General features: G+C 44.2%; 1 protein-coding gene across 1 annotated transcript in view; it reads right to left on the reverse strand.

Annotated features, from left to right (window-relative positions):
- Positions 1 to 2,993: 2,993 nt before the first annotated feature.
- ube2r2 (ubiquitin-conjugating enzyme E2R 2) overlaps positions 2,994 to 25,168 on the reverse strand; it is a 166,092-nt gene continuing 143,917 nt past the window's right edge. The window contains exons 4-5 of the mRNA XM_043687701.2: positions 14,597 to 14,731; positions 2,994 to 4,188 (exon numbers count right to left, since the gene is read on the reverse strand). Coding sequence (XP_043543636.1) covers positions 3,969 to 4,188; positions 14,597 to 14,731 — 355 coding nt within the window. The 3' untranslated portion in view covers positions 2,994 to 3,968. The remainder of the gene's footprint in view (positions 4,189 to 14,596; positions 14,732 to 25,168) is intronic.

The following is a 25,168-nucleotide window of genomic DNA, read 5'->3' on the forward strand; positions in this document are numbered from 1 at the left end:
ATCTTGATCAGATGGGCCAATGGACTGAGAAGTGGCAGATGGCATTTAGATAAATGTGAGGTGCTGCTGAGTTCGAGGGTTGGGACTGAGACAAGGTGGGGGGAGGGGAAGTGAGGAAACTGGAGAAATCTGAGTTCATCCCTTGTGGTTGGAGGGTTCCGAGGCGGAAGATGAGGCACTCTTCCTCCAGCCGTCGTGTTTCTATGTCTGGCGATGGAGGAGTCCAAGGACCTGCATGTCCTTGGTGGAGTGGGAGGGGGAGTTGAAGTGTGAGCCACGGGGTGGTTGGGTTGGTTGGTCTGGGTGTCCCAGAGGTGTTCTCTGAAACGTTCCGCAAGTAGGCGGCCTGTCTCTCCAATATAGAGGAGGCCACATCGGGTGCAACGGATGCAGTAAATGATGTGTGTGGAGGTGCAGGTGAATTTGTGGCGGATATGGAAGGATCCCTTGGGGCCTTGGAGGGAAGTAAGGGGGGAGGTGTGGGTGCAAGTTTTACATTTCTTGCAGTTGCAGGGGAAGGTGCTGGGAGTGGAGGTTGGGTTGGTGGGGGGGTGTGGACCTGACAACGGAGTGGTCACAGAGGGAGTGGTCTTTTCGGAACGCTGATAGGGGAGGGGAGGGGAGGGAAATGACGACCGATGATACAATGTATATGGAGGTTGGTGGGGTGGTAAGTGAGGACCAGTGGGGTTCTGTCCTGGTGGCGATTGGAGAGGCGGGGCTCAAGGGTGGAGGAATGAGCAAGTGGAGGAGATGCGGTGGAGAGCATCGTCGATCATGTCTGGGGGGAAATTGCGGTCTTTGAAGGAGGCGGCCATCTGGGTTGTTCGGTATTAGAACTGGTCCTCCTGGGAGCAGATGCGGCAGTGACGAAGGAATTAGGAATATTCCTAGGAACCCTCCAACCACAAGGGATGAACTCAGAATTCTCCAGTTTCCTCAGTTCCCCTCCCCCCACCATGTCTCAGTCCCAACCCTCGAACTCAGCACCACCTTCCTAACCTGCAATCTTCTTCCTAACCTCTTTGCCCCCACCCCGGCCTATCACCCTCACCTTAACCTCCTTCCACCTATCGCATTTCCAATGCCCCTCCCTCAAGTCCCTCCTCCCTATCTTTTATCTTAGCCTGCTTGGCACACCCTCCTCATTCCTGAAGAAGGGCTCATGCCCGAAACATAGATTCTCCTGCTCCTTGGATGCTGCCTGACCTGCTGCGCTTTTCCAGCACCACATTTTCAGCTCTGAATAGAGGATTAGCCATCCAAAAGAAGACAAAAGATTAGGGCTATTTCTAGGATGACAATGTGTACCAGAGGGATCAGTGTTACAGCCATGATTATTTATATTTCATGACAATGGTTGAGAAGTGTTAATGCACCATAACCGCTTGTGAATCACTGAGGACCTGAATATTATTTAAAATAAACACTGCAAAAACACTAGCACCACACTAAATCAAACAGCAGGTACCAGGGAAGGCAACTGTAATGTTAACCTTTATTTCAAAGGGAATGGAGTATAGAATTAGACAGGTCTTGCTAAAATACATAAGTTCAAGGGTCATCCCTTGAGTTCCCCCAAAAGTTGAGAGAAAAGGCAGGAAAGTGAAGTTGAGGATGATCAGGCACCATCTCATCAACAAAGTGAACTTGTTGAATGGGCTGAATGGGCAACGTCAAAAAAAATTGTTGGCGTTTTAAAAAATAAAAATGCAGCACCTCGGATGCAATCATATCAGATATAGAATTTACTTTATAAAATGTAATATTGCTCGATTTTAAAACATTTAGGTTAAAGTAATAGAAAGCATTTAGTTACAGAATACCAGGAAGTAGACATGAATTTGTGGAAAATGGCACTCCCAGTTTCTATAGTTCTAAATGCATTGACAATCATACAGTAATGGAAGCAGATTTCTTAAACAGCTAAAGCCAACAGAAGAAATGTGTTTATTGAAGAAAAAGAAAAAAAGAATTAAGTCTGAGCGTTCCCCCCCCCAGTTAGAATTACAAATATTTATAGCATTCTTCAAGGGATAGGTACAAGCCTGCGGTCTAGAGCTGAACATGTTGGATGTTGCTCATCTATGCGTTGTATTTAGGAAAGTTAGGGATGAGAAGCTAATTATACAACATTTATAGTAGCTTTTAACTGTACCAAAGCACAGGAAAGCTGTAAATATTGCAAAGCCAACTTAATAAAATACAAGGGATGATGCTCTAGCAATAGACCAATTACCTTCACAGTGGATAAATGTTAGAAATAAGTAATAGAAATAATCTACCATTGAAGTTAGCAATAATCCCCTCCTACTTTTCAGTTCTATCCATCTAGAAATAAAACCTAATTATGTTTTTTAATGGCTTTGCCAACTTGAGGCACCAGCTTCGGTGGTGGCCGATTTGTACACCTAGATCCTTTTATTTCTGTATAGCTGTTGGACTTGCATCTTCAAAATAGAGGACTTCCCTGTTCTTCCAACCTTTGTTATTTACCTACGTTGAACATTAGTTTCAACATTTTCTCATTCTGCAAGTTTATTAATATATATTGCTGAAAAGAGACGGATATTGTAACTTTTCCTTTTGCAATCAGGCTAAAAACAAGATCAACCTCAAATGATCACAACCATTTATATTACTAGAGAAAAGAGAGCTGATTAGCCCAAGACAGAGCTTCTGTTTCCCTTTTTGCAAACATCATTTTCTACCATGCAGTTTTTAAAAAAAAATTGATTTATTCCTGTGTCTATGTTCAGAAATATGCGTTTTCCCTGCCCTATCCCAAAAACAGTAATCTGTTCCACCATTCACTTAGATAATAGAGAATTTGACTTAATTTGCCCGCCTTCATTTTGTAGCCCTTAATATCCATGTCGAACAAAAATCTATCAATTTTAGTTGTCAAGTTCTTATATTTTTAACATTTCTGAATGGGAAACTATAACGTTACATTAAATGGCTAACTTGAAAAGTAATGAAAACCTTGCATATTTCATAACAAAACAAAATTTTATTCACATTTTATTAGTAGATGCAAAGACAAAGTAATTTATAGAGCAGGAGACAAAATACTTTTGATTCCTACAAGAAAAGAAAAATTGCAGAAGAAAAAAGAAAAATCCAAGGAACTGCTGCTGTAAATACAGCTATTGTCTTATTTAGTGCACTGTACTGTTTTCCAATTCTCTATTTAATATAGTTCTCAGATCTATTACTGTTGCTTTATATATCATGTAAACTTGGTTGTTAGGTGAAAAATCCAGCGACTGCAAAGAAAATAAATAAGCTAAGATCTAGCAAACATCAGCTATTAGGTGTGAACAATTTAAAATCAAATTAAGGGACTGCTTGACCAGAATTTATATAAAAAAAGAGAAATCTTGATTGAGCTCAGCTACTTCTACAATAAAAAAAACTCAAATGGAAATTGCTGGAGAATGCAGTGTACTCGTGGGTTGTAAAAACTGCCAAAGGTAAATCTAGATAATAACATATTTACGAATCAAAAAGCAGTAGGCTACACACTCCCCAATATCCCCATTCCCCAAAAAGAATATTTCACCACATAGTTAAGAAAAAATATCAAGAGGTGCACACTATGTGACAGGAGCAGCTTAACCTTGGCAGTCCATTTTACTACTGAGTGCTACAGGTCTCCATATTTCCCCACTGAACACCCCCACCTCCCCCAACAAATTCAGGTGACTGGGCTTACACAGGCCTTCCATGGCAGGAAGAGTAAGAATCGGGCGTGAACGATTTTTTTTTTGAAGAGAATGAGCAGATCCAGTTACATTATATAGTGGGGTTATAGTCTAGTATAGAGGTTTCATAGACAGTCTGTGGAGTTAAGAGGTCCATTAAAAAGGAGCATTTCAAGACCTAAACAACAGGTTTCAGCAAGCGGCAAGTTCTGGGCTGGGCTGTTGCTAGGTTAGTGCTGCTCCCTTTCTGGCCTGTGTACGTCACGACTCCTCGTTTCCAGAGTCCTCATCATCGTAGCAGTCAGCGTCTTCTCCTTCCTCCTCCTCTTCGTCTATATCGTCATCATATAAATCATCATAAAGCAAGTCTGAACTGTTGTCACTGGAAGGCACTTTGGTCTTAATACAATATTCAGCCAGTGTGGTTGGAACCTTCACACCATCCTTTTCAGCTTCAGCCTTGGTTGAAAGCACTTGTTTCCTAATAAGAAAAAAAGCAGTGGTAACAATAAATAACTGACCAATACAACTGTCCTGTGCACAAATTTCCATTTTGATCTGGAGAACAGAAATTACCTCACCAATTAGGAATCACAATTCATGATCACCATACGTCCAATTCATTTCTTAACAGTTGCTTAAAACTATCAGTAGCCCACCGTGGCATATTATTAAGACAATAAAAAGAAGCATAAAATGAAAGCAAAGTATTGTCGATGATGGGAGATCAAGCTTAAAAGTTCCCTCAAATTAACAAAATTGGGAGTTTTACCAGAAAGAAATAGCTGCTTGAGAAGTGGAAATATCGAAAATGACTCCGGAGATATGGGCCATTCCTTACCAGCTCATACTGACAAAAAGTTTAAAAATTCTCCAATGCTAACAATCTCACATCAGCAGGCACTTTTCACTATCTCAGTATGTATGACCATCAAATCAAATCAAAATTCAGGTTTGAGATGGAAAGTGGCAAGTAACATTTACACCACACAAATGCCAGGGAATGACCTTCTCCAGTAAGACAGTCTAACCACTGCTCCTTTACATTCACTGAGGTTACTGTCACTGAATCCCCACTATCAACATCCTGGCGTTACCACTGATCAGAAACAGAACTGGATTAACAATATACATAATGCGACAAGAACAGGTTAGAATTTATTTTCTTTATTCATTCACAGGATGAGGGCTCGCTGGCTAGGCAGCATTTTTTGCCTATCCCTAATTGCCCAGAGGGTAGTTAAGAGTCAACCACATTGCTGTGTGTCTGGAATCACATGTAAACCAGACAGGGTAAAGACAGTAGTTTTCTTCCCTAAAGGACATTACTGAACCACATGAGTTAACATTAGCTGGCTCTCTGGATAAATAGTCCAGCATCTACAAGACAAAAGTCAGGAGTGTGATGGAATATTCCCACTTGCCTGGATGAGTTCAGTTCCAACAACCCTCAAGAACCACCATCCAGAAGAAACCAGCCTGCTTGACTGGCACCACATCCATTACCCCACCATCAACGGGGAAGCAATGGCCTGGTGGTATCACTGGACTGTTAATACAGGCACCCTTGCAATGTTCTGGGAACCAAAGTTTGAATGCCAATATGGCAGTTGGTGGAATTTGAATTCAATAGAAAAATCTGGAATTAATAGTTTAATGACCATGAATCCATTGCCAATTGTTGAAAAAAACTCCTCTGGTTCATTAATATCCTTTAGGGAAGGAGACTGCCATCCTTACCTGGTCTGGCTGACATGTGACTCCAGACCCATAGCAATGTGGTTGACTCTTAACTGCATCTGAGCAGTTAGGGATGGGCAATAAATGCTGGCCTTGCCAGCGATGTCCTTGTCCCATGAATGTATTTAAAAAATGCGCATTAACAGTAGTGGGATCTGATGCAGAGGTTTTCCTTAGATAGAATTTTCTAAGGCCATAACTACACTATTTAAAAGGATGATGGCAGCAGATGGCAACCTACAGATTCTCTCCAAGGTACACACCATTATGAATTGCAAATATATTACCGTTTCTTCTTGAAATCTCTCACTAGTTGTAGCTTTGCAGACACACCTATACTAAATAGAATGTAGCAGTTCAATATCACTTTCTCTGACAGAATTTATAAAGAACATATGCTGACCACCATACTTGTTGCCTTCATTGGGGAGACCAAACTGGATGGTTGCTTTGTCTAACACTTGTCCTTTAAAAGCTCCAACATTTCAGTTCTTGCCATTTCAATATTGCAGTTTGCTCTCACACCAATATTTCTGTCCTAGACATATGGCAGTGCTCCAGTGAAATCAACACAAGTTGGAGGAACAATATCTAATTCCCAACTTAGGCACTTCATAGTTTGAACTCAAAATTAAAGGCTGTGAACTCTGCCCTCTATTTAGACAGCATCTTGTTTCCATGGATTCTCAGTAAACCTGACCTATTTTCTGTTATCAATATTTACCATTAAAAATTATCTACATCTCTTCAGTACCAAGAGCATTCCCTTTACCCTACAGTGTCTTCATCATCTCTTCCATTTGCTACTTCTCACCCTTTTCTCTACAGCACAAAACACACTTTTCCAGGCTCCTTTAGAACTGAAGAGGAGTCATTTTGGACTCAAACATTAATGCAGTTTCTCTTTCCACAGATGACGCCACACCTACTGAAATTCTCCAGCAATTTGTTTTTATTTCGGATCTCCAGCATACATAGAATTTTGCTTTTACTTTAGGAAGGATATCAGGTCTGTCATGAAAAGGCTGGAGAAAGATTATTTTAATGCAACAAGACATGTTGGAAGTGATAGCATCCTGTTCATGCTGGTCCTGTACAAAATGGGCCTAGCCATCTCCATTTATAGATAAGTGAGTAATCCAATCAAAAAACACACTTTTCCAACTGACTGCACTTTCTGAAAGTTCATAGAATCCCTAGTGTGCAAGCAGACCAGTTGGCCTGAGTCCATACAGACCCAGATCTACCTACCCCTGTAACCCTGCTTTTCCCATGGTTAATCCACCTAGCCTGCATATCCTTAGACACTACGGCACAATTTAGCATGGCTAACCTGCACATCTCCAGACTGTGGGAGGAAACCGGAGCACCCGGCTGGGGGGCCACACAGACAGGGAGAATGTGCAAAACTCCCCGTAGACAGTCGCTTGAGGCTGGAATTGAACCTGGGTCCTTGGAGCTGTGAGGCAGCACTGAGCCACCGTGCTTGCACAATTTGTTCTTGAAATTCAGAAATAACCATCAATTTGTTTCTTGTTTACTGGTATTTAGGGTTTTCAATTTTTGCCAGCTTTAAACTGGGAATTGCAGAACAGTGACACTTAATTACATTTGTACCATGGGGTAATGTGTAGCTCTGGTTTATGATGCCTACTTGACATTTTCAGCTAGTTTAAACAAAATGCTGTCTCTACCAGCTACCTTTTGGTCACTAAATTGATCTTGGAGGAGCAGCAGCACCTTTGGTAGGAAGTGTCATTCAGGTGATTCATATAAAATTAGAGTTCAAACAGAATCAGATGTTGAACAAAACTTTACATCCTTGGTAACTGCAAATTTTTAATAACATTTAATCTGCAAATCTTTAAAAAAGTACCCTAATAGTTAACAGAATACTGTACAGGTTTACAAGATCAACTTTATTTTTCACGTAATGCTTATACTTAAACAGCAAGGCCATCAGAAAAGGTCACGTTTTAAGTCTAAAACCTAGCACAGCCAGAAGCTATGCCAAGGTGGGTAAAGCAGGCAGCACAGTGACACAGATATCCTTTCAGCAACTTTTGCAGAGGCTTCTCTCCTCTACTGGGACATGACTTCTTGTCTCCTATTCCCAGCTCCTCCAACAAGTGTGCCAGGATCTCGTGTACTTTATTGTTGCATTGTCACTAAGATTGAAACAATCCAAATTAGCTGCCTCGGTTGCCTCCCTGCCTGAATCACCCAATCAAGATTCCCTAGGCTCTCTGGCCGCCTGAGCCTAAACCCACATCTTTCGCTGGTTTATCCTTTATCTCTGCTTAAAATTCTTATCCTTGTACTCAAATCTTTCCAGGGCCTTGCCTCTCTGCATCTCTATCACCGCTGCCAGCTAGAAAATATATCTTCATGCGTCTAATTCAATCCTTCAGTATCCCCAATCTTAGTCATTTCCCCATCGGTGACCTCACTTTTATATGCCTAATGCCCAAGCTTGGGAATTCCCTCTAGCTTCTCCATCTCTAAATTTGCTTTTTCATTTAAGGCACTCTTTAAAACCAACTTTTTGATCAGCTGCTGTAACAGTTCCTATGGACTCGTGTCATATGTATTTTATAATGCCTCGGTAAAACACCTTGAGATGGTTATTATGTTAATATAAATACAACTGGTTGTTTTTGTTGCATTGTGGGTTTTTTTGGCCAAAAGATCCATTTACCTGCTCCCTTCAACCTCATTCCCAATGAATGGTATTTATGATTTTTATTAGGACTAATAGCTCTTTCTCCTTAAATGTCTGCTCTTTTAGTTCATAGCAAATTCGCAAATGACATTATATGTGACAATGATAAAGGCCAACTATATTTCTTTTTCCATTCCTGACTTGTCAGCAACCTTTTTCCTGTTTGACTACAGCATTCTAATCCAATGCCTCTCCATAAACTTCCAGTTCTCACCTGGTTCATATTCACAGGAGTAGGAGTAGACTATTCAGCCCCTAAGCCTCTCCATATTCAATAAGGTCATGGCCAATATGATTGTAACTTCCAATCCAGATTACTGCCAACGCCTGAATCTTTCAAGCACTTGCTTATCAAAAAAGCTATCCAACTCTGCCTTAAAAATATTTAAGAACTCTGTTCCCACCACAATGTCAGAAGAGCATTCCAAAGACTCTCTCCTTTCAGCGAAACATTTCACTTCATCTGCTTTAAACAGGCAACCCCTGATTTTTACACAGAGACCTCTAGTTCTAGGCACAGAAAAGGGCACAGTTCTGGTCACAAAATTATAGGAAGGATGTGACTGCATTAGAGAGAATGCAGAAGAGATTTACCAGGGCTAGAGAGAGACCAGACAGGCTGTGACTGTTTTCATTAGAGCAAAGAGGACTGGCTGGCAGGATGGGGTCAGGAGTTGAGAATCTGACTGAATTACACAAAGTTCTGAGGGGCTTGGGAAGGTACATAGGGCAAATGCGTCCCTTTAGTAGAGGGGTCAATAAGCAGGGGCACAGTTTTCAGGTAATGAGCAGGAGGTTCAGACAGAATTTGAGAAAAATCATTTTCATGGAGTGATGTGGGTCTCTAGAACTCACTGTCTGAAAGGATGGTAGAGTCAGTAATCCTCAAGATTTTTAAGAACTATTTAGATGAGAACTTGAAATCCTATAGCACACGAGGCCTCAGGCCAAGTGCAAGAAAATGCAATTAGAATAGATGGATGTTTGATAACCAGTGCAGACATGGGGTAAAGAGCCTCCTTCTGTACTGTACCTCTAGATTCACCCATAAGAGGAAACATCCTCTCCACATCTACTCTGACAAGGTCCCTTCAGGATTGTATGTTTCGATTAAGTTGTCTCTTACTGTATAAACTGCAGTGGATATACACCTAGTCTGTGAAACCTTTCCTCAAGTCATCCTGGCCATTCCAGGTATTAGTCCAGTAAATCATCACCACCACCTTCTCAAGGGCAACTATGGACAGACTACAAATGCTGGCCAGACAGTAATATTCATGGCCCACAAGTGAATAAAAATTTCTCTGAAATTTTTCTGCAGTTACATCCATCCTGCAGGGAGGAGAGGCCCTTGCAGACTGGAAGTTGCCGCGGGGGAGGTGAGGCCCTCGTAGAATGGAGGTGAGTTTTGAAGCCAGGCATCATCTGGAGACTTGGGCCAGTGCAGTATAGAGGCTAGGTGCTGGCACAGACTTTGAATTCTTATGCTGAACTTCTATTATTTACTATTTTTTTCAATTTTGTACCAAATACTTAAGTACCGGTACAGAGTTATCTTGAACCTAGGATGGCACCATAAGCGGCAACTTTGCATTGCACTCATTCGAGTGCACATGACAATAAAGGGAATTCTAATTTGCTGCATTTTTATTCTTCTTGCCAAAATGGATAGTTTGACATTTTCCCACATTATATATTTGTCACATCTTTGTCTACTCGCTTAATCAATATCTTTTTGAAACGGTCACAATTTACTTTGCTACCTGTATTTGTGGTTGCCAGCAAATTTAGCTACCATACCATGTCCTTTCATCTAAATCATTTATATAAACTGTAAACATCTGAGTTCCTAGCACCATCTGGCACACCAATCAATACATCTTGCCAACTGAAAACGACTCCTCTTCCCTACTCTCTGCATCCCATTAACCAGTTAATCTTCTATCCATGTCAATATACTACTGTACATGGTGAGCCTTTATTTTCCTCAATAACCTTTGATGTGGCACCTTATCAAGTGTCTCATTGAAACCAAGTATAGCACACCCACCAATCCCCTTAGAAACAGCATGTGTTATGTCCGCAAGGAACTCAAATAGATTAGTCAAATACGATTTTCCTTTCACAAACTACACTGACTTGGTTAACAAGCCATATTGACTGTCACCTCTGCCTGATTTCCTTAGACTTATTCAGTGTCCTGCTATGACTTTTTTAACAATAGTTTCTAACATTTTCCCTATGACAGATGCTAAGCCAACTAGTGTGTATTTCCTTGCCTTCTCTCTTTGAAGAAATTTTAATAATTTGAAAACCAACAATGAAGTCCATCAGAACCTGGTCACTTGTCAGCCCACAGCTCAACAATTTACTCAGTAAAGTTACTCTCTAATGATTGTGATCGTTCAGATACCTTGGAGTTCCATTTCCTGCCTTATCATTGCTACTGAGAGGTTACTTGTATCCTCTACAGTGAAGCAAGATACACGTTCAATGTAGAGTATATAAGTAACATGCATGTCTAATATAGCCTGCTGCGTGGTCAGATACAGAGCATGCTATTCTAAGCAGCTAAACTGAGTTTTTATAAACACAAAATTACCTTAGCCCATCTAATTTTACCTGATCTGCAGATTAAAATCTCCCATAATTATTTCTGTGCCTTTCTGATAAAGTCTCTAGTTCTTCCTTTGTGCCCCACTCTGAATTTCCATTAGGAAGTCAGTACACCATTCCCACAAGTGACTTCTACCCTTTATCATTTCTACCTAAACTGGCTTTCTGATTCCAGGTCATTCATCACTAGTAACATCATTAATTGACAAAGCCTGGTTTATTCCCCCGTTTCCACTTATTCCAAAATGTTCTTCAAGATTTATATTATTCTGCAGTCAAATCTCTGCAATGGTTACCAGATCATAATAATTCAAGTTCACATGCATATTCTGTTCACTTCTGTTTTTCATGCTATGTGTATTCAGATACAGAACCTTTACTTTGATCCTTTCACTTTTGGTAGATCCTACTCTCATCTGCTAGTTGATTCTTCGATTCATACTCTCTTTCTTTCTCGGACATAGTCGGTTTATCATTTCCTCCATCAATAACTTTGACCTTTGACTATATTTATTTATTTATCTCATCACCCAGTTATTATGGACCAGCTCAAACCCCCTCAAAATATATTAAGATGGGCTAGATCCCAACTCTTTGTTATTTTTAATGGCAAGTGTAAGGCATTATGTTTCAGATGCAATTCTATTGGTCAAATTATCATGCTTGAAACAAAACACCCTTTATTCTTACAAATAAAAGAAAGAATTGGAATAACCTAACTAGATTGGAAAACTTAACAGAATAATAGATTATTTCACCACTAAACAGCGAATGTTCCAACATAGTAACATTCCACAAATACATCCTTTGCAATGGGAAATTCAGTAAAATAGATTGTCGCACATGCAACGTTAGTACAAGGGGGGAAAGAACAAGCAAAAACTGAGAGAAAGAGAGAGATCAAGCGTTTGCTGTCGCAGGGAGAGATGTACAGCAGCTTCCAAACCCCAACAGCTACTGAAAGTTAAACTAAAATCCTAGTTCTGTGGGACCTTGACCCCAACCCTTCATGCTGCTGCTATTTTAGAATTAAGGTTATTGTCACATGCAGTCATAAGTAAAGTGAAAAGTTCACAAGTTACCACTTACGGTACCATCTTAGGTACAAAGATACCTAGGTACAGAAACTACTATTGCTCCAACTTTTAAAAGCTAGCTACATTAATGGGCTCAGAGCAGACAACCCTTCTCCAAGTTTATAACACTTGTGTTGAAAAAGAGAAATGGCAGAACATATCCTTCTTAACAGCACATCTTGTAACACAATATTTAATCCCTTATCCCTCTATTTGGTTGAAATCCTCTCTATTTCCCTAGTTATAGCAATGGCTAGAACTAGACCCAACAATGCTCAAGTGGAGCCTGGGCCATCAGTACAAATCCTACTTGGTTCAGGACTGGTACCAGTGTCCCAGAAACTAATTAAATCAAAGCAATATACTGCTGATGTTGGAGGTCTGAAGAGTCATACCAGACCAGAATCTTAACTCAGTTTCTCTCTCTCCGCAGATGCTGCCAGGCCTGCTGAGTTTCTCTTGTACTCTGTTTTTACTTTATGAACTAATTCCTTTCTTACCTATATAGTCTGAGTTTGCTGGATATCCCCGAATGGCAAGAAGTTTTCCCCATCACGTGTGCTGAGAAACAAAGTCACTGTTTCCGCACCCAACATGCTGCATTCCCCAACCACCAGTTCCACCCCTACCCATGGCAACCACCTGAGGCTGAACCAGTGTGTTTGCAATCTTGCTAAATTATTTGACCAGAGATGAGCTTATGACTACAAATCTGCACCACCGTAACATCACTGGCTGTGTTCTTGGCTCAGTTAATTTGCTGCTAAAACACACTCTACCATCTCTGGATTTGGCAATTCTTACGCAGTCAGCCACCCAATAATTTACTCTTCACTTTGATTTGACGTTCAATGGAGTGGAACACTCATTTGCAGGGGATATTCTTATAACGATAGCAGACATATCAGGAAATGAGACCTGTGGCTGATGTTTATGTTAGCAGCATGACGGGCTAATGTAGTGTGAGAGAAATGATCTACCCTGCATTTAATACCCTGCAAGGCTTCTACTAGAGTGATCTAGTATACAAATTGAATATATTTCTATCATTAAACTTACAAAGTACTACCATAAAATTGGCACAATTTAAAGAAAAGATTTAACGTAAAATGTAAAAAAATCCCCCCCCCCCCAAATCAAAGCAAAGAAAGCACATGTGCTCACTGACTTGCACTGGTTCTGGCTAAACAATGCCTACTTACACCTTGTCATCCCCTATTTGACCTCTAGTAGTTAAGAGCTAACCACATTATGATGAGCCTGGACAAAAAGTATGGAGGGCAAGTCTCTTTTCTTAAAGGGCACTAGTGACCAAATACGATTCTATGATAATGAAAACATTATGGTCTCATTAGTGAGACTTGTTTTCAATTCCATATTTTGAAAGAAACATTTCAGGTCCAACAGCTACCATGATGGGAAAAAAACCTGTACCACCAAAGCACAAAGTTTACATTGCTGATACAGTAACAAAACCATTATGTCCCCATCAGTCACAATCTTTAAACTCCCATTTTATATTGCTCTCCATATGAGTGCTTCTTCAATTCTGGCTATTTGAGTACCCCGGATTTTAATCATTCATCATTTGGAGCAGTCATGCCATTGGCTGCCAAGGCCTTAAGGTCAGAAATTCTCTATTTAAACTTTCTGCCTCTTTAAATTCCCCTTTAAGATTGTCCTCAAAATCTACCAAATGCCGGATATTAGCTCCTCACATGATTCAGTGTCACATTTTGTTTGATAATGCCCCCGTGAAGCTCTTTAGTATATTTTACCATGTTAAAGGCAGTGTGAAATTACAGATTTGCTGCTATTGAGGGACAGCCAGAGAGACATGGTCAGGTACTATCAAAGAACAGAGCAGTTGGTATTTTCTGTGGTCAAATACAATTGGAATAGATATTTTCCAAACCACAAAAAAGAGCAATATCTGAACACATTCATAAAGGTGGCTTCTTTAACTGCACTCCCCTGTATAATGTTTAAAATGCAAATCTTGTTTTATAAAAAAGTGAAATCAATGTTACCTTAATATGCTGTTACAGGTCAGCTGGGAAGAAGAGTTGTGTATAGAGTCCCTCCCAAAGTGGTATGAATCAGAAAAGTAATATGAACAATACTCTGCAACTACATCCATAAATGGAGTGGGTGCAGAGCAAAAAGGATCTAGTTTATTTAAAGCTATATGGATGCAATTCTGCTTTGCATTTTACATTTGTTTATAACTATGTTTTAGAGGGACCAATATTGATTGATTTGTACAAGATGCAATACATGATATTAATAATAATTAAACACGCGTGAATTTTTCCAGAGAATACATTTAGCAGGGAAGCTTGTGGTGATCTGACTTAAATATTAAGCACGCGTTTTATTTCCAAGCTGTTTCGAAGCAGGCCCATATAAAAGCTATGGGACAATATTAAGTGTGGAGAAAGTAAGGACTGCAGTTGCTGGAGATCAGAGTTTGATCAAGCAATAACCATACAACTAGATTCCTACTTATGCCCAATTTTAGGGTGGCTGAATATTCAATTCTGAACAGCAAAACTTTCCAAAAACTGCTTTATGAATAAATGGTCATTAGGATGATAGATGATTCAATTATGCATTGATCAGCCATTTGTGTGCGTTGGAGAAGAATTCCAGTTCACAAGGTGGTGGTGGTGCAAGGAGGGAGGCAACGGAGAGAACTTCACTTTAAATTCACTTTTAAAATCTAAGTTTCTTACCTGATGATTTCAGCATATTCTTTATCTTTCCCTTTGCTATCTCTCCATTTTCTGAACATGACTGAGGCATCCACATTGGCTGGTGAAAATGTGTTTGGTTCATTCAGTAAGGAGATGACACTTAAAAGTATAGTCCTGGATGAATGAGGTGAGAACAAAACAATTTTAATTACTTCCTTAGTAAATGTTGCAGTTTAAAAATATTTTAAAAGTTAAAGGACTACACTTTAATTTTTAATTCAAGCAATTATAGAATATTATCTCAATTTTAAGATCTTGAAAATGGACATCTGAAAGTAGCAGAAGTAGTTATATTTGTAGAAGTGTAGATGTTTTCAAATGCAGCACAGAGCATGAGCTATAAATTAATTCATTTTCAGCCTGTTTTCATTTTAAATAGAGTCACAGATGTACAGCATGGAAACAGACCCTTCAGTCCAACCTGTCCATGCCGACCATATATCCCAACCCAATCTAGTTCCACCTGCTAGCACCCAGTCCATATCCGTCCAAACCCTTCCTATTCATATACCCATCCAAATGCCTCTTAAATGTTGCATTGTACCAGCCTCCACCACTTCCTCTAGCAGCTCATTCCATACACCTTTCCTTTCACCCTAACATGAATATACTTTCTCTGGATTCTTGTTATCTCATTTCTGAAGGCTTCCCATTTTCCAGCTGTCCCTTTACCTGTGAACATCTGCCCCAATCAGCTTTTGAAAGTTCTTGCCTAATACCATCAAAATTGGCCTTTCTCCAAATTAGAACTTCAACTTTTAGATCTGGTCTATCCTTTTCCATCACTATTTTAAATCTAATAGAATGGTTGCTGGCCCCAAAGTGCTCCCCCACTGACACCTCAGTCACCTGCCCTGCCTTATTTCCCAAGAGTAGGTACCTTCTTTAGTAGGTACATCCACATACTGAATCAGAAAAGTTTCTTGTACACACTTAACTTCCTCTCCATCTAAATCTTTAACACTATGGCAGTCCCAGTCGATGTTTGGAAAGTTAAAATCCCCAACCATAACCACCCTATTATTCTTACAGATAGCTGAGATCTCCCTATAAGTTTGTTTCTCAATTTCCCTCTGACTATTAGGGGGTCTATAATACAATCCCAATAAGGTGATCATCCCTTTTTTATTTCTCAGTTCTACCCAAATATATTTCTAGGAATATCCTCCCTCAGCACAGCTGTAATGCTATCCCTTATCAAAAACGCCACTCCCTCTCCTCTCTTGCCTCCCTTTCTATCCTTCCTGTAGCATTTGTATCCTGGAACATTCAGCTGCCAGTCCTGTCCATCCGAGCTAATGTTTCTGTAATTGCTATGATATCCCAGTCCTAAGTTCCTAACCATGCCCTGAGTTCATCTGCCTTCCCTGTGCGGCCCCTTGCGTTGAAATAAATGCAATTTAATTCATTAGTCCTCCCTTGTCCCTGCCTGCCCTGACAGTTTGACTCGCTTCTGTTTTCAACTGTACCCGTCTCAGATCGATCCCTTTCCTCATTATCTCCCTGGGTCCCCCCCCCCCACCTTACTAGTTTAAATCCTCCTGAGCAGCTCGAGCAAATCTCCCTGCCAGTATATTAGTCCCCTTCCAATTTAGGTGCAAACCGTCCTTCTTGTACAGGTCACTTCTACCCCAAAAGAGATTCCAATGGTGCAAATATGTGAATCCTTCTCCCATACACCAGCTCCTCAGCCATGCATTCATCTGCTCTATCCTCCTATTCCTGCCCTCACTAGCTCATAGCACCGGGAGTAATCCAGATATTACTACTCTTGAGGACCTCCTTTTTAAATTTCTGCCTAACTCTCTGTAATCTCCCTTCAGAATCTCAACCTTTTCCCTTCCTACGTCGTTGGTTCCAATGCGTACAATGACCTCTTGCTGGCCCCTCTCCCCCATGAGAACATTCTGCACCCCGTGAGACATCCTTGACCCTGGCACCAGGGAAGCAACACACCATTCTGATTTTTAGCTGCTGGCTACAGAAATGTCTGTCTGTACCTCGGACTAGAGAGTCCCCTAACACAATTGATCTTTTGGAACCCAACGTACCCCTCGTTGCATTAGAGCCAGTCTCAATACCAGAAACTTGGCTGTTCTTGCTACGTTCCCCTGAGAATCCATCACCCCCTACATGTTCCAAAACAGCATACTTGTTTGAAATGAGTAGAGCCACACAAGGCTCCTGCACTAGCTGCCTACTTCTCACCTTTCCTGGAGTTAACCCATCTATGTGACTGTATCTGAGACTTTCCCCCCTTCCTATAACTGCCATCCATCACATACTGTTGCTGTTGCAAATTCCTCATTGCTTCTAATTGTCTTTCCAACCGATTCGCAACCAACAGCATTTATGGCAGATATAATCCACAGTAACCCGTAAACTCTCCTTAAACTCCCACATCTGACAAGAAGCGCATATGACTCTACTAAAAGTTATTTTTTGCTCCTTCACAATCTACAGATCCAGAAAATAACACCATCTTATTCCCCTACAAAACACTGCTCCAGGTTAAATTAATACTTATGGATTATATTTTAAGTTTAATCAAGACACATTTCTCAAAAAACAATAAAGAAAGAACCCACTCTACTCACTACTGTAGACCACACTTAAAACTATTCACTTATCTGTTTCTGTACTGTGACTTCCTCCAAGATCAGTTGTGAATTTCACTTTGTTCATTTTCCCAGATGCACTCAGATGTCCAGCGATACATGAATTCAAACAGCAAAGGCAGTAACTGTGCAGATTCACTGTGGTGTCAGTTTCTCTCTTTCTGTCTCCTGCACAGACCTCACCATGTGCTTCCTTTGTCTGTACCTCTCCCTTTTAAAACTGCTGTTGTTTTGACTTTTTTTCCCTCCAAAGTTCCAAAATAATGCAATTGGAATTCAAGGAAATCATCTCCAACATCTAAAATACCTCAAAGGAGCAGCTGTTACAGCCAGAAAGTTCTCTCGTCCTCCATCTTGGATTACCCAGTGAAGAATGTAAGACACAGAATTTATTAGCAAAAGTTTATAGTGTAATGTAACTGAAATTATATACTGAAAAAGACCTGGATTGTTTGTTAAGTCTCATCTATTAGAATGACCATGTTGGTTTCAGTTTGTCCATATCCCAGAACTTTGTTTTTTAAAAGTTACGTTCTCAAGTGAACTGTAACAATTGGTGCCACATAGGCCCAGATAATGCACTGAACGTGTGAAGTGCCCTGTGTGAGGCTGTCTGTGCCCCAATGTTCAGACTGATTCTAATCCAAAAAAAGGATTTACAGTATCTTACATGGATTCATGCAGTTTTTGAGCAAAATAAAATGTAATTCTTCAAATATAAATTCACCCCAGAAATTTATATAGGTGTGTGCATATGAGTGATAGTGTACAGGGATACGAGTCTGAGTGTGTGCGTGCGCGTGTGTGTGAGAGAGTGTATGTGTTTGTGTCTGAGTGTATGCATGTCTGTGTGGTGCAGTGGTCACCTGTAGTGTGACACGAACCCAAGGCACTGCTTGAGGCCATCCCCATGGGTATCGAACTTGGCTACTGCTTGGCCACTTTGCGTTGTTGCCTGTTCCGAAGTCCACCTAGGAGGATGGTCACCTGAGGTCAGAGGTTGATTGCCCCGGACCACTAAAGTGTTCTCCGACTGAAAGGGAACATTCCTGTCAGTTTACTGTTGCGTAATGTCCATTCATTTGTTGCTGTAGTCTTTGTTTGGTCTCGCCAATGTATCATTCCTCAGGGCATCCTTGCCTGCAGAGTCACGTGAGTACCTGCCACGCACATGGTGGAAGGTGTCCCCACGTGTAATGGTGGTATCCTTGTTGACACTGACATGCCTTGCAGTGTCTACTGTGACAAGGTTGTATGGTATTGTCCTGAAAGCTGGGCAGTTTGCTGTGAACAATGATCTGTTTGAGGTTAGGTGGTGGTTAAAGGAGAGAAGTGGAGGCATGGGGAAGGTCATGGCGAGGTGCTCATCCTCATTGATAATGTGTTGAAGGCCGCATAGAACAGAGTGTAGTTTTTCGGCTCCTGGGAAGTACTGGGATAACTAAGGGTACCGTCAATTGCAGCTTGTGTGTCTGTCTCCTGAGGAGGTCATTACAGTTTCTCGCTGTGCCATGTCGGAATTAGCGGTCAATCAGTTGAGCATAAGAAAGAATTGAAACCAACACGCCCATTCTAAAAGATGAGACTTAAACAATCCAGGTCTTTTTCAATATATAATTTCAGTTACATGGCACAGTAAACTTCTATTATAAATTCTGTGGCCTACAATCTTATGCTCCACAACCACGTGAAGGAGCTGCGCTGCGTGCTTTCAAATAAACCTGTTGGACTATAACCTGGTGTTGTGTGATTTTTAACTTTGTACACCCCAGTCCAACACCGGCATCTCCAAATCAATACATACTAAAATTAAGTACTATGAAGGGCAGACACTGTTGCGAGAGGGGGAATGTGGCAATTAATATACATACAGCAAAGTCACACAAATAGCAACATGACAGTGACCAAATCATCTTGATTTTAGGCTTTGGCTCGGGATAAATATGTCATAGCCCTGCTTGCTTTTAATAATTCTTTCAGATCTTGTACATCTAACCAAACAGGCAGACTAGATTTTGATTGAGCATCCTATCCAAGTGATAGCATGTCCTCGGAACAACACTGGCCAAATTGTAATGTTAAAAAAGTAAATTGTACTATCTGTCTGGACATTAATGTAATGCATGCAGTGTAATATCTTTCTCCAGAAGCTGAACATTCTGGAAGTGGGTGGGGGCGACATTCATGCAGGAATGTGGATAACTCACACTTCATTTGGGCAGCCATTTACTACTATTCTACTGCTATTATCAAATTAAACTCTCATTCAGTCCCTTCCATTCAGAAATACTTTCATAGCCACTCCCCAGCCAATCAAATTCATTTGTGCGATCATCCCCTGATACTGAAGCATATCACACCTACATTGTCTGGATAAGTAGCGGAACTAGAACTCATTTGCACACACACCCACTTGTGTGTGTGGGGGGTGTGTGTGTGTGGGGGGTGGGGGGGGGGGGGGGGTGAGAGTGAGTGTGTGGGGGGGGGTGAGAGTGAGTGTGTGGGGGGGGGGTGAGTGAGTGTGTGGGGGGGGGGTGAGTGTGGGGGGGGGTGAGTGAGTGTGTGGGGGGGGTGAGTGAGTGTGTGGGGGGGGTGAGTGAGTGTGTGGGGGGGGTGAGTGAGTGTGTGGGGGTGGTGAGTGAGTGTGGGGGGGGTGGGTGAGTGTGGGGGGGGGTGAGTGTGGGGGGGGGTGAGTGTGGGGGGGGGTGAGTGTGGGGGGGGGGTGAGTGTGGGGGGGGGTGAGTGTGGGGGGGGGTGAGTGTGGGGGGGGGTGAGTGTGGGGGGGGGGTGAGTGTGGGGGGGGGTGAGTGTGGGGGGGTGCGCGTGGGGGGGTGCGCGTGGGGGGGTGCGCGTGGGGGGGGTGCGCGTGGGGGGGGTGCGCGTGGGGGGGGTGCGCGTGGGGGGGGTGCGCGTGGGGGGGGTGCGCGTGGGGGGGGTGCGCGTGGGGGGGGGTGCGCGTGGGGGGGGTGCGTGTGGGGGGGGGTGCGCGTGGGGGGGGTGCGCGTGGGGGGGGTGCGTGTGGGGTGTGTGTGTGGGGGGTGTGTGTGTGGGGGGGGTGTGTGTGGGGGGGGTGTGTGTGGGGGGGGTGTGTGTGGGGGGGGTGTGTGTGGGGGGGGTGTGTGTGGGGTGTGTGTGTGTGGGGGGTGTGTGTGGGGGGGGGTGTGTGTGGGGTGTGTGTGTGGGGGGGTGTGTGTGTGGGGTGTGTGTGTGTGGGGTGTGTGTGTGTGGGGTGTGTGTGTGTGGGGTGTGTGTGTGTGGGGGGGGTGTGTGTGTGGGGTGTGTGTGTGGGGGGGGTGTGTGTGGGGGGGGTGTGTGTGGGGGGGGTGTGTGTGGGGGGGGTGTGTGTGGGGGGGGTGTGTGTGGGGGGGGTGTGTGTGGGGGGGGTGTGTGTGGGGGGGGTGTGTGTGGGGGGGGTGTGTGTGGGGGGGGTGTGTGTGGGGGGGGTGTGTGTGGGGGGTGTGTGTGGGGGGTGTGTGTGTGGGGGGTGTGTGTGTGGGGGGGGGTGTGTGGGGGGGGTGTGTGGGGGGGGGGTGTGTGGGGGGGGGTGTGTGGGGGGGGGTGTGTGGGGGGGGGTGTGTGGGGGGGGTGTGTGGGGGGGGTGTGTGGGGGGGGTGTGGGGGGTGGGTGTGGGGGGTGGGTGGGGGGGGTGGGTGTGGGGGGGGTGTGTGGGGGGGGTGTGTGGGGGGGGTGTGTGGGGGGGGGGTGTGTGGGGTGTGTGTGGGGTGTGTGTGTGGGGGGGGTATGTGGGGGGGGTGTGTGGGGTGTGTGTGTGGGGGGGGTGTGTGTGGGGGGGGTGTGTGTGGGGTGTGTGTGTGTGGGGGGTGTGTGTGGGGGGGGTGTGTGGGGGGGGGTGTGTGTGGGGGGGGTGTGTGTGGGGGGGGTGTGTGTGGGGGGGGTGTGTGTGGGGGGGGTGTGTGTGGGGGGGGTGTGTGTGGGGGGGGTGTGTGTGGGGGGGGTGTGTGTGGGGGGGGTGTGTGTGGGGGGGGTGTGTGTGGGGGGGGTGTGTGTGGGGGGGGTGTGTGTGGGGGGGGTGTGTGTGGGGGGGGTGTGTGTGGGGGGGGTGTGTGTGGGGGGGGTGTGTGTGGGGGGGGTGTGTGTGGGGGGGGTGTGTGTGGGGGGGGTGTGTGTGGGGGGGGTGTGTGTGGGGGGGGTGTGTGTGGGGGGGTGTGTGGGGGGGGGTGTGTGGGGGGGGGTGTGTGGGGGGGGGTGTGTGGGGGGGGGTGTGTGGGGGGGGTGTGTGGGGGGGGGTGTGTGGGGGGGGGTGTGTGGGGGGGGGGTGTGTGGGGGGGGGGTGTGTGGGGGGGGGGTGTGTGGGGGGGGGGTGTGTGGGGGGGGGTGTGTGGGGGGGGGGTGTGTGGGGGGGGGTGTGTGGGGGGGGGTGTGTGGGGGGGGGTGTGTGGGGGGGGGTGTGTGGGGGGGGGTGTGTGGGGGGGGGGTGTGTGGGGGGGGGGTGTGTGGGGGGGGGTGTGTGGGGGGGGGTGTGTGGGGGGGGGTGTGTGGGGGGGGGTGTGTGGGGGGGGGTGTGTGGGGGGGGGTGTGTGGGGGGGGGGTGTGTGGGGGGGGGGGTGTGTGGGGGGGGGTGTGTGGGGGGGGGTGTGTGGGGGGGGGTGTGTGGGGGGGGGTGTGTGGGGGGGGGGTGTGTGGGGGGGGGTGTGTGGGGGGGGGTGTGTGGGGGGGGGGTGTGTGGGGGGGGGTGTGTGGGGGGGGGTGTGTGGGGGGGGGTGTGTGGGGGGGGTGTGTGGGGGGGGGTGTGTGGGGGGGGGTGTGGGGGGGGGGGTGTGGGGGGTGTGTGGGGGGGGGTGTGTGGGGGGGGGTGTGTGGCGGGGGTGTGTGGGGGGGGGTGTGGGGGGGGTGTGTATGTGTGGGGGGGCTGGGTGTGTGGGGGGTGGGTGTGTGGGGGGGTGTGGGTGTGTGGGGGGAGTGTGGGGGGGGTGGGTGTGTGGGGGGTGGGTGTGGGGATTTTGGGAGGGGTGGTGCAAAGGGCATTACCAACTGAGCTGTATAAATGGCATGCGTTTCCTTTGTTCTGGGCCTCTGACTCGACTTCGCACACCTACGAAGAGTGTCAAAGGGGTCACGTAGCATGTACAGACTTTAATGATCTTTAACTAGTTGCAGAATTGGTGTGAGCAAACTGCCTCATGTCTGTGAAACCTCAGGAAAAGAACCTAACTAAATAGCCATGGTTGTGCGTTCAGGTCACCAGGTCAGAGGTTGAGAGTTCAAATCCAACTTCAAAGGCAAGAGTTTGGACAACTAACAACTTGGACAACTAAAGTTAGCACTAGCAGGCTTGAGACACCAAATTGCATTGCAATAGATTTGATGATTAATATCACAGATGGGTGTTAATATGTTTGGTAAGACAAATTAAACTGAGTCAACTTCCACCACATCTATCAACTCTTAACCATCAGCAAAATGAGAGGGGTATTACTGGTGGTGCTATTAAGAAGATTGGTTACTGACACTCTTGACCAAAAGTTTTGGTCTAAAAGCAGACAAAAGGATTGAATTTCAAGAATGACTAACCTTGACATTAAACAGTATGGGATTAAGGAACTGCAGCAAACCTGAAATAAATAGAAATCGGGGAAAACTCCCATAGTCCAGGTTTATATTTGGTAAAAGGAAGATGGATGTGGTTGCCAGAGATCAATCATTTCAGCATCTTGATTTTACTACAGAACTTCTCAGGTTAATGTCCTAGGTCAACCGTTTTCAGTTACTTCATCAGTGGTGGCCTCCAAGAATGTGTTCTTAGCCCTCTACTGTACTCCCTGTACACCCATGACTGCACAGCCAAATTCCGTATGAACGCCATCTACAATTCTGCTGACATCACCACCATTGTAGGCTGGATATCATATAATGATGAGGCAGAATATAGGAAGGAGGTAGAACGCTTGGTATCATAGAACATGGTGTAATGATAACAATCTCCCTCTCAATGTCAACAAAACAAAACAATTGATCATTCACTTCAGGGAGAGGAGGACGACATGCCCCTATCTACATCAATGAAGCTGAGGTGGAGAGGTTCGAGAGCATCAAGTTCCTAGCAATGACAATAACCAACAATCTGTCCTGGGCTTCCCACATAGATGTGATAGTCAAGAGGCACAACAATGCTCCTTCTTCCTCAGGTGGCTTAGGAAATTCGGCATGTCCATAAGGACCCTGACCAATGTTTATTGATGCACCAAAGAAAGCATTCTATTAGGGTGCAAAACTGCATGGCACAGCAACTACTCTGCCTAGGACTGTAAGAAACTACAGAAAGTTATGTGCACAGCCCAGACCATCACAGAAGCCAATCTCGCATCCGTGGACTCCATTTATACTTCTCGTTGCTGCGGAAAGTCTGCCAAAGACACCTCCCACCCATGACACACACTCTTCTAATCTCTTACATCAGGTAGAAGTTACACAAGCTTGAACACATGCACAAACAGGTTCACCAACAGCTTCCTCCCTGCTGTTCGACTGCTGAATGGACCTCTCTAATTTCAAACTAATGTTGATCTTGCTTTGTGCACCTCCTGTACAGCCATAGTCTTGTCTTGTATGCCTCGCTCAAAGCATCCTATGATCGGTCTGTCCTTGCTGTGATCTGTCTCTACTACTTACAAAACAAAACTTTTCATTGTACTTAGGTACATGTGCCAATAATGAATCAAATCAAATCAATTACTTTCTCCCCTTCATAAGGGGAGAGGAGAACAAGATAGGACACCCTTAAAACTGACCCCAATGGTTCCTAAGCAGTCTTTTTGAATAAGCAATCCCAGACTCTGCAAATAATTAATCCTCACCACTGGTTTGTAGTTTAAACAAAAGGCTCAGCAATTTATTCACACTAAAATAACTTAAGTACAGCAAAACTAAACAAGTTATCTAATTGGTTTAAGTTTTAAATCCAAAAACCTTTGTTTTCAGCTCCAATCACGCAGGAGACCAGACAGTCAGCAAACACAGTTAAGGGATAAATAAAATAACAAAACTGGTCAGATTACTTAATAGTTTTCATGATGTATTGTTCTACAGACAGATGATTTTCTGAAGATCCTGGTCAGGGTCACCTTTTCAGTTCTCAGATAAAGGCAATAACACTTATAACTTAGTTTTCTATTCTCTGAACTCTGAGATAAGGGTGGTGAGAGAGGGAGTCCATAAATCTTCTTGCTGCAGGCTCAACAGCTGGAATCCTTTTCACAGAAAACAGTCCAAAACCCAATTGAAACTCTGACCACTCTGGCAACTCCTCCATGGACTCCCACTTACCATTAACTATCAGCCATCTGCTTGAGCATCAGATCTTTTCCAACAGGCCAGCACCAAATCCCAGGTACTGACTTCTTTAATAAAGAACTTCTGCTATGTGTTTAAGCATTATGCTCTTCCTCTGTAACGAACCATCTGCATTACTTTTTGATCAGGAACCAACCTACAGGTAACTTCCAGACCTGGCATCACCAAGAAACATAAGCTTCTTTGGTCCGTTTTCTTTTTAACACAAGCTGTTACACACAATCTTTAGCTCACAACTTTCAGTTCATAGATCTAAACCAAAATTGATAAAAAGTACAAAAAAAACCGAAAAATCAAGGACACTAACAGTGTCCAATTCATTGAAGGCTATTGTGTATGTGCAGCTAGCTGTCAGTAAAGTTAATGGAATGTTAAGCCTCAACTGCAAGAGGATTTGAGCCAAGGAGTAGTGAACGTTTGCTTCAGTTGTATAGGAGCTTGGTTTGACCACACCCGGTGTATTTTTTGCAGTTTTGGTCTCTATCCTAAGAAAGGTATCATTGTAGTAGATGGAGTGGAATGAAGGTTCACCAGACTGTTACCTGGAATGGTGGGACCATACTATTGAGAGATTGCACCCACTGGGCCTGCATTCTCTAGAATTTCGAAGAGAAAGAGGAGT

Source organism: Chiloscyllium plagiosum, unplaced genomic scaffold, assembly GCF_037043375.1.
Source record: "Chiloscyllium plagiosum isolate Xiang-an unplaced genomic scaffold, Cpla_swu_hap1 HiC_scaffold_1, whole genome shotgun sequence".
Lineage (NCBI taxonomy): Eukaryota > Metazoa > Chordata > Chondrichthyes > Orectolobiformes > Hemiscylliidae > Chiloscyllium > Chiloscyllium plagiosum.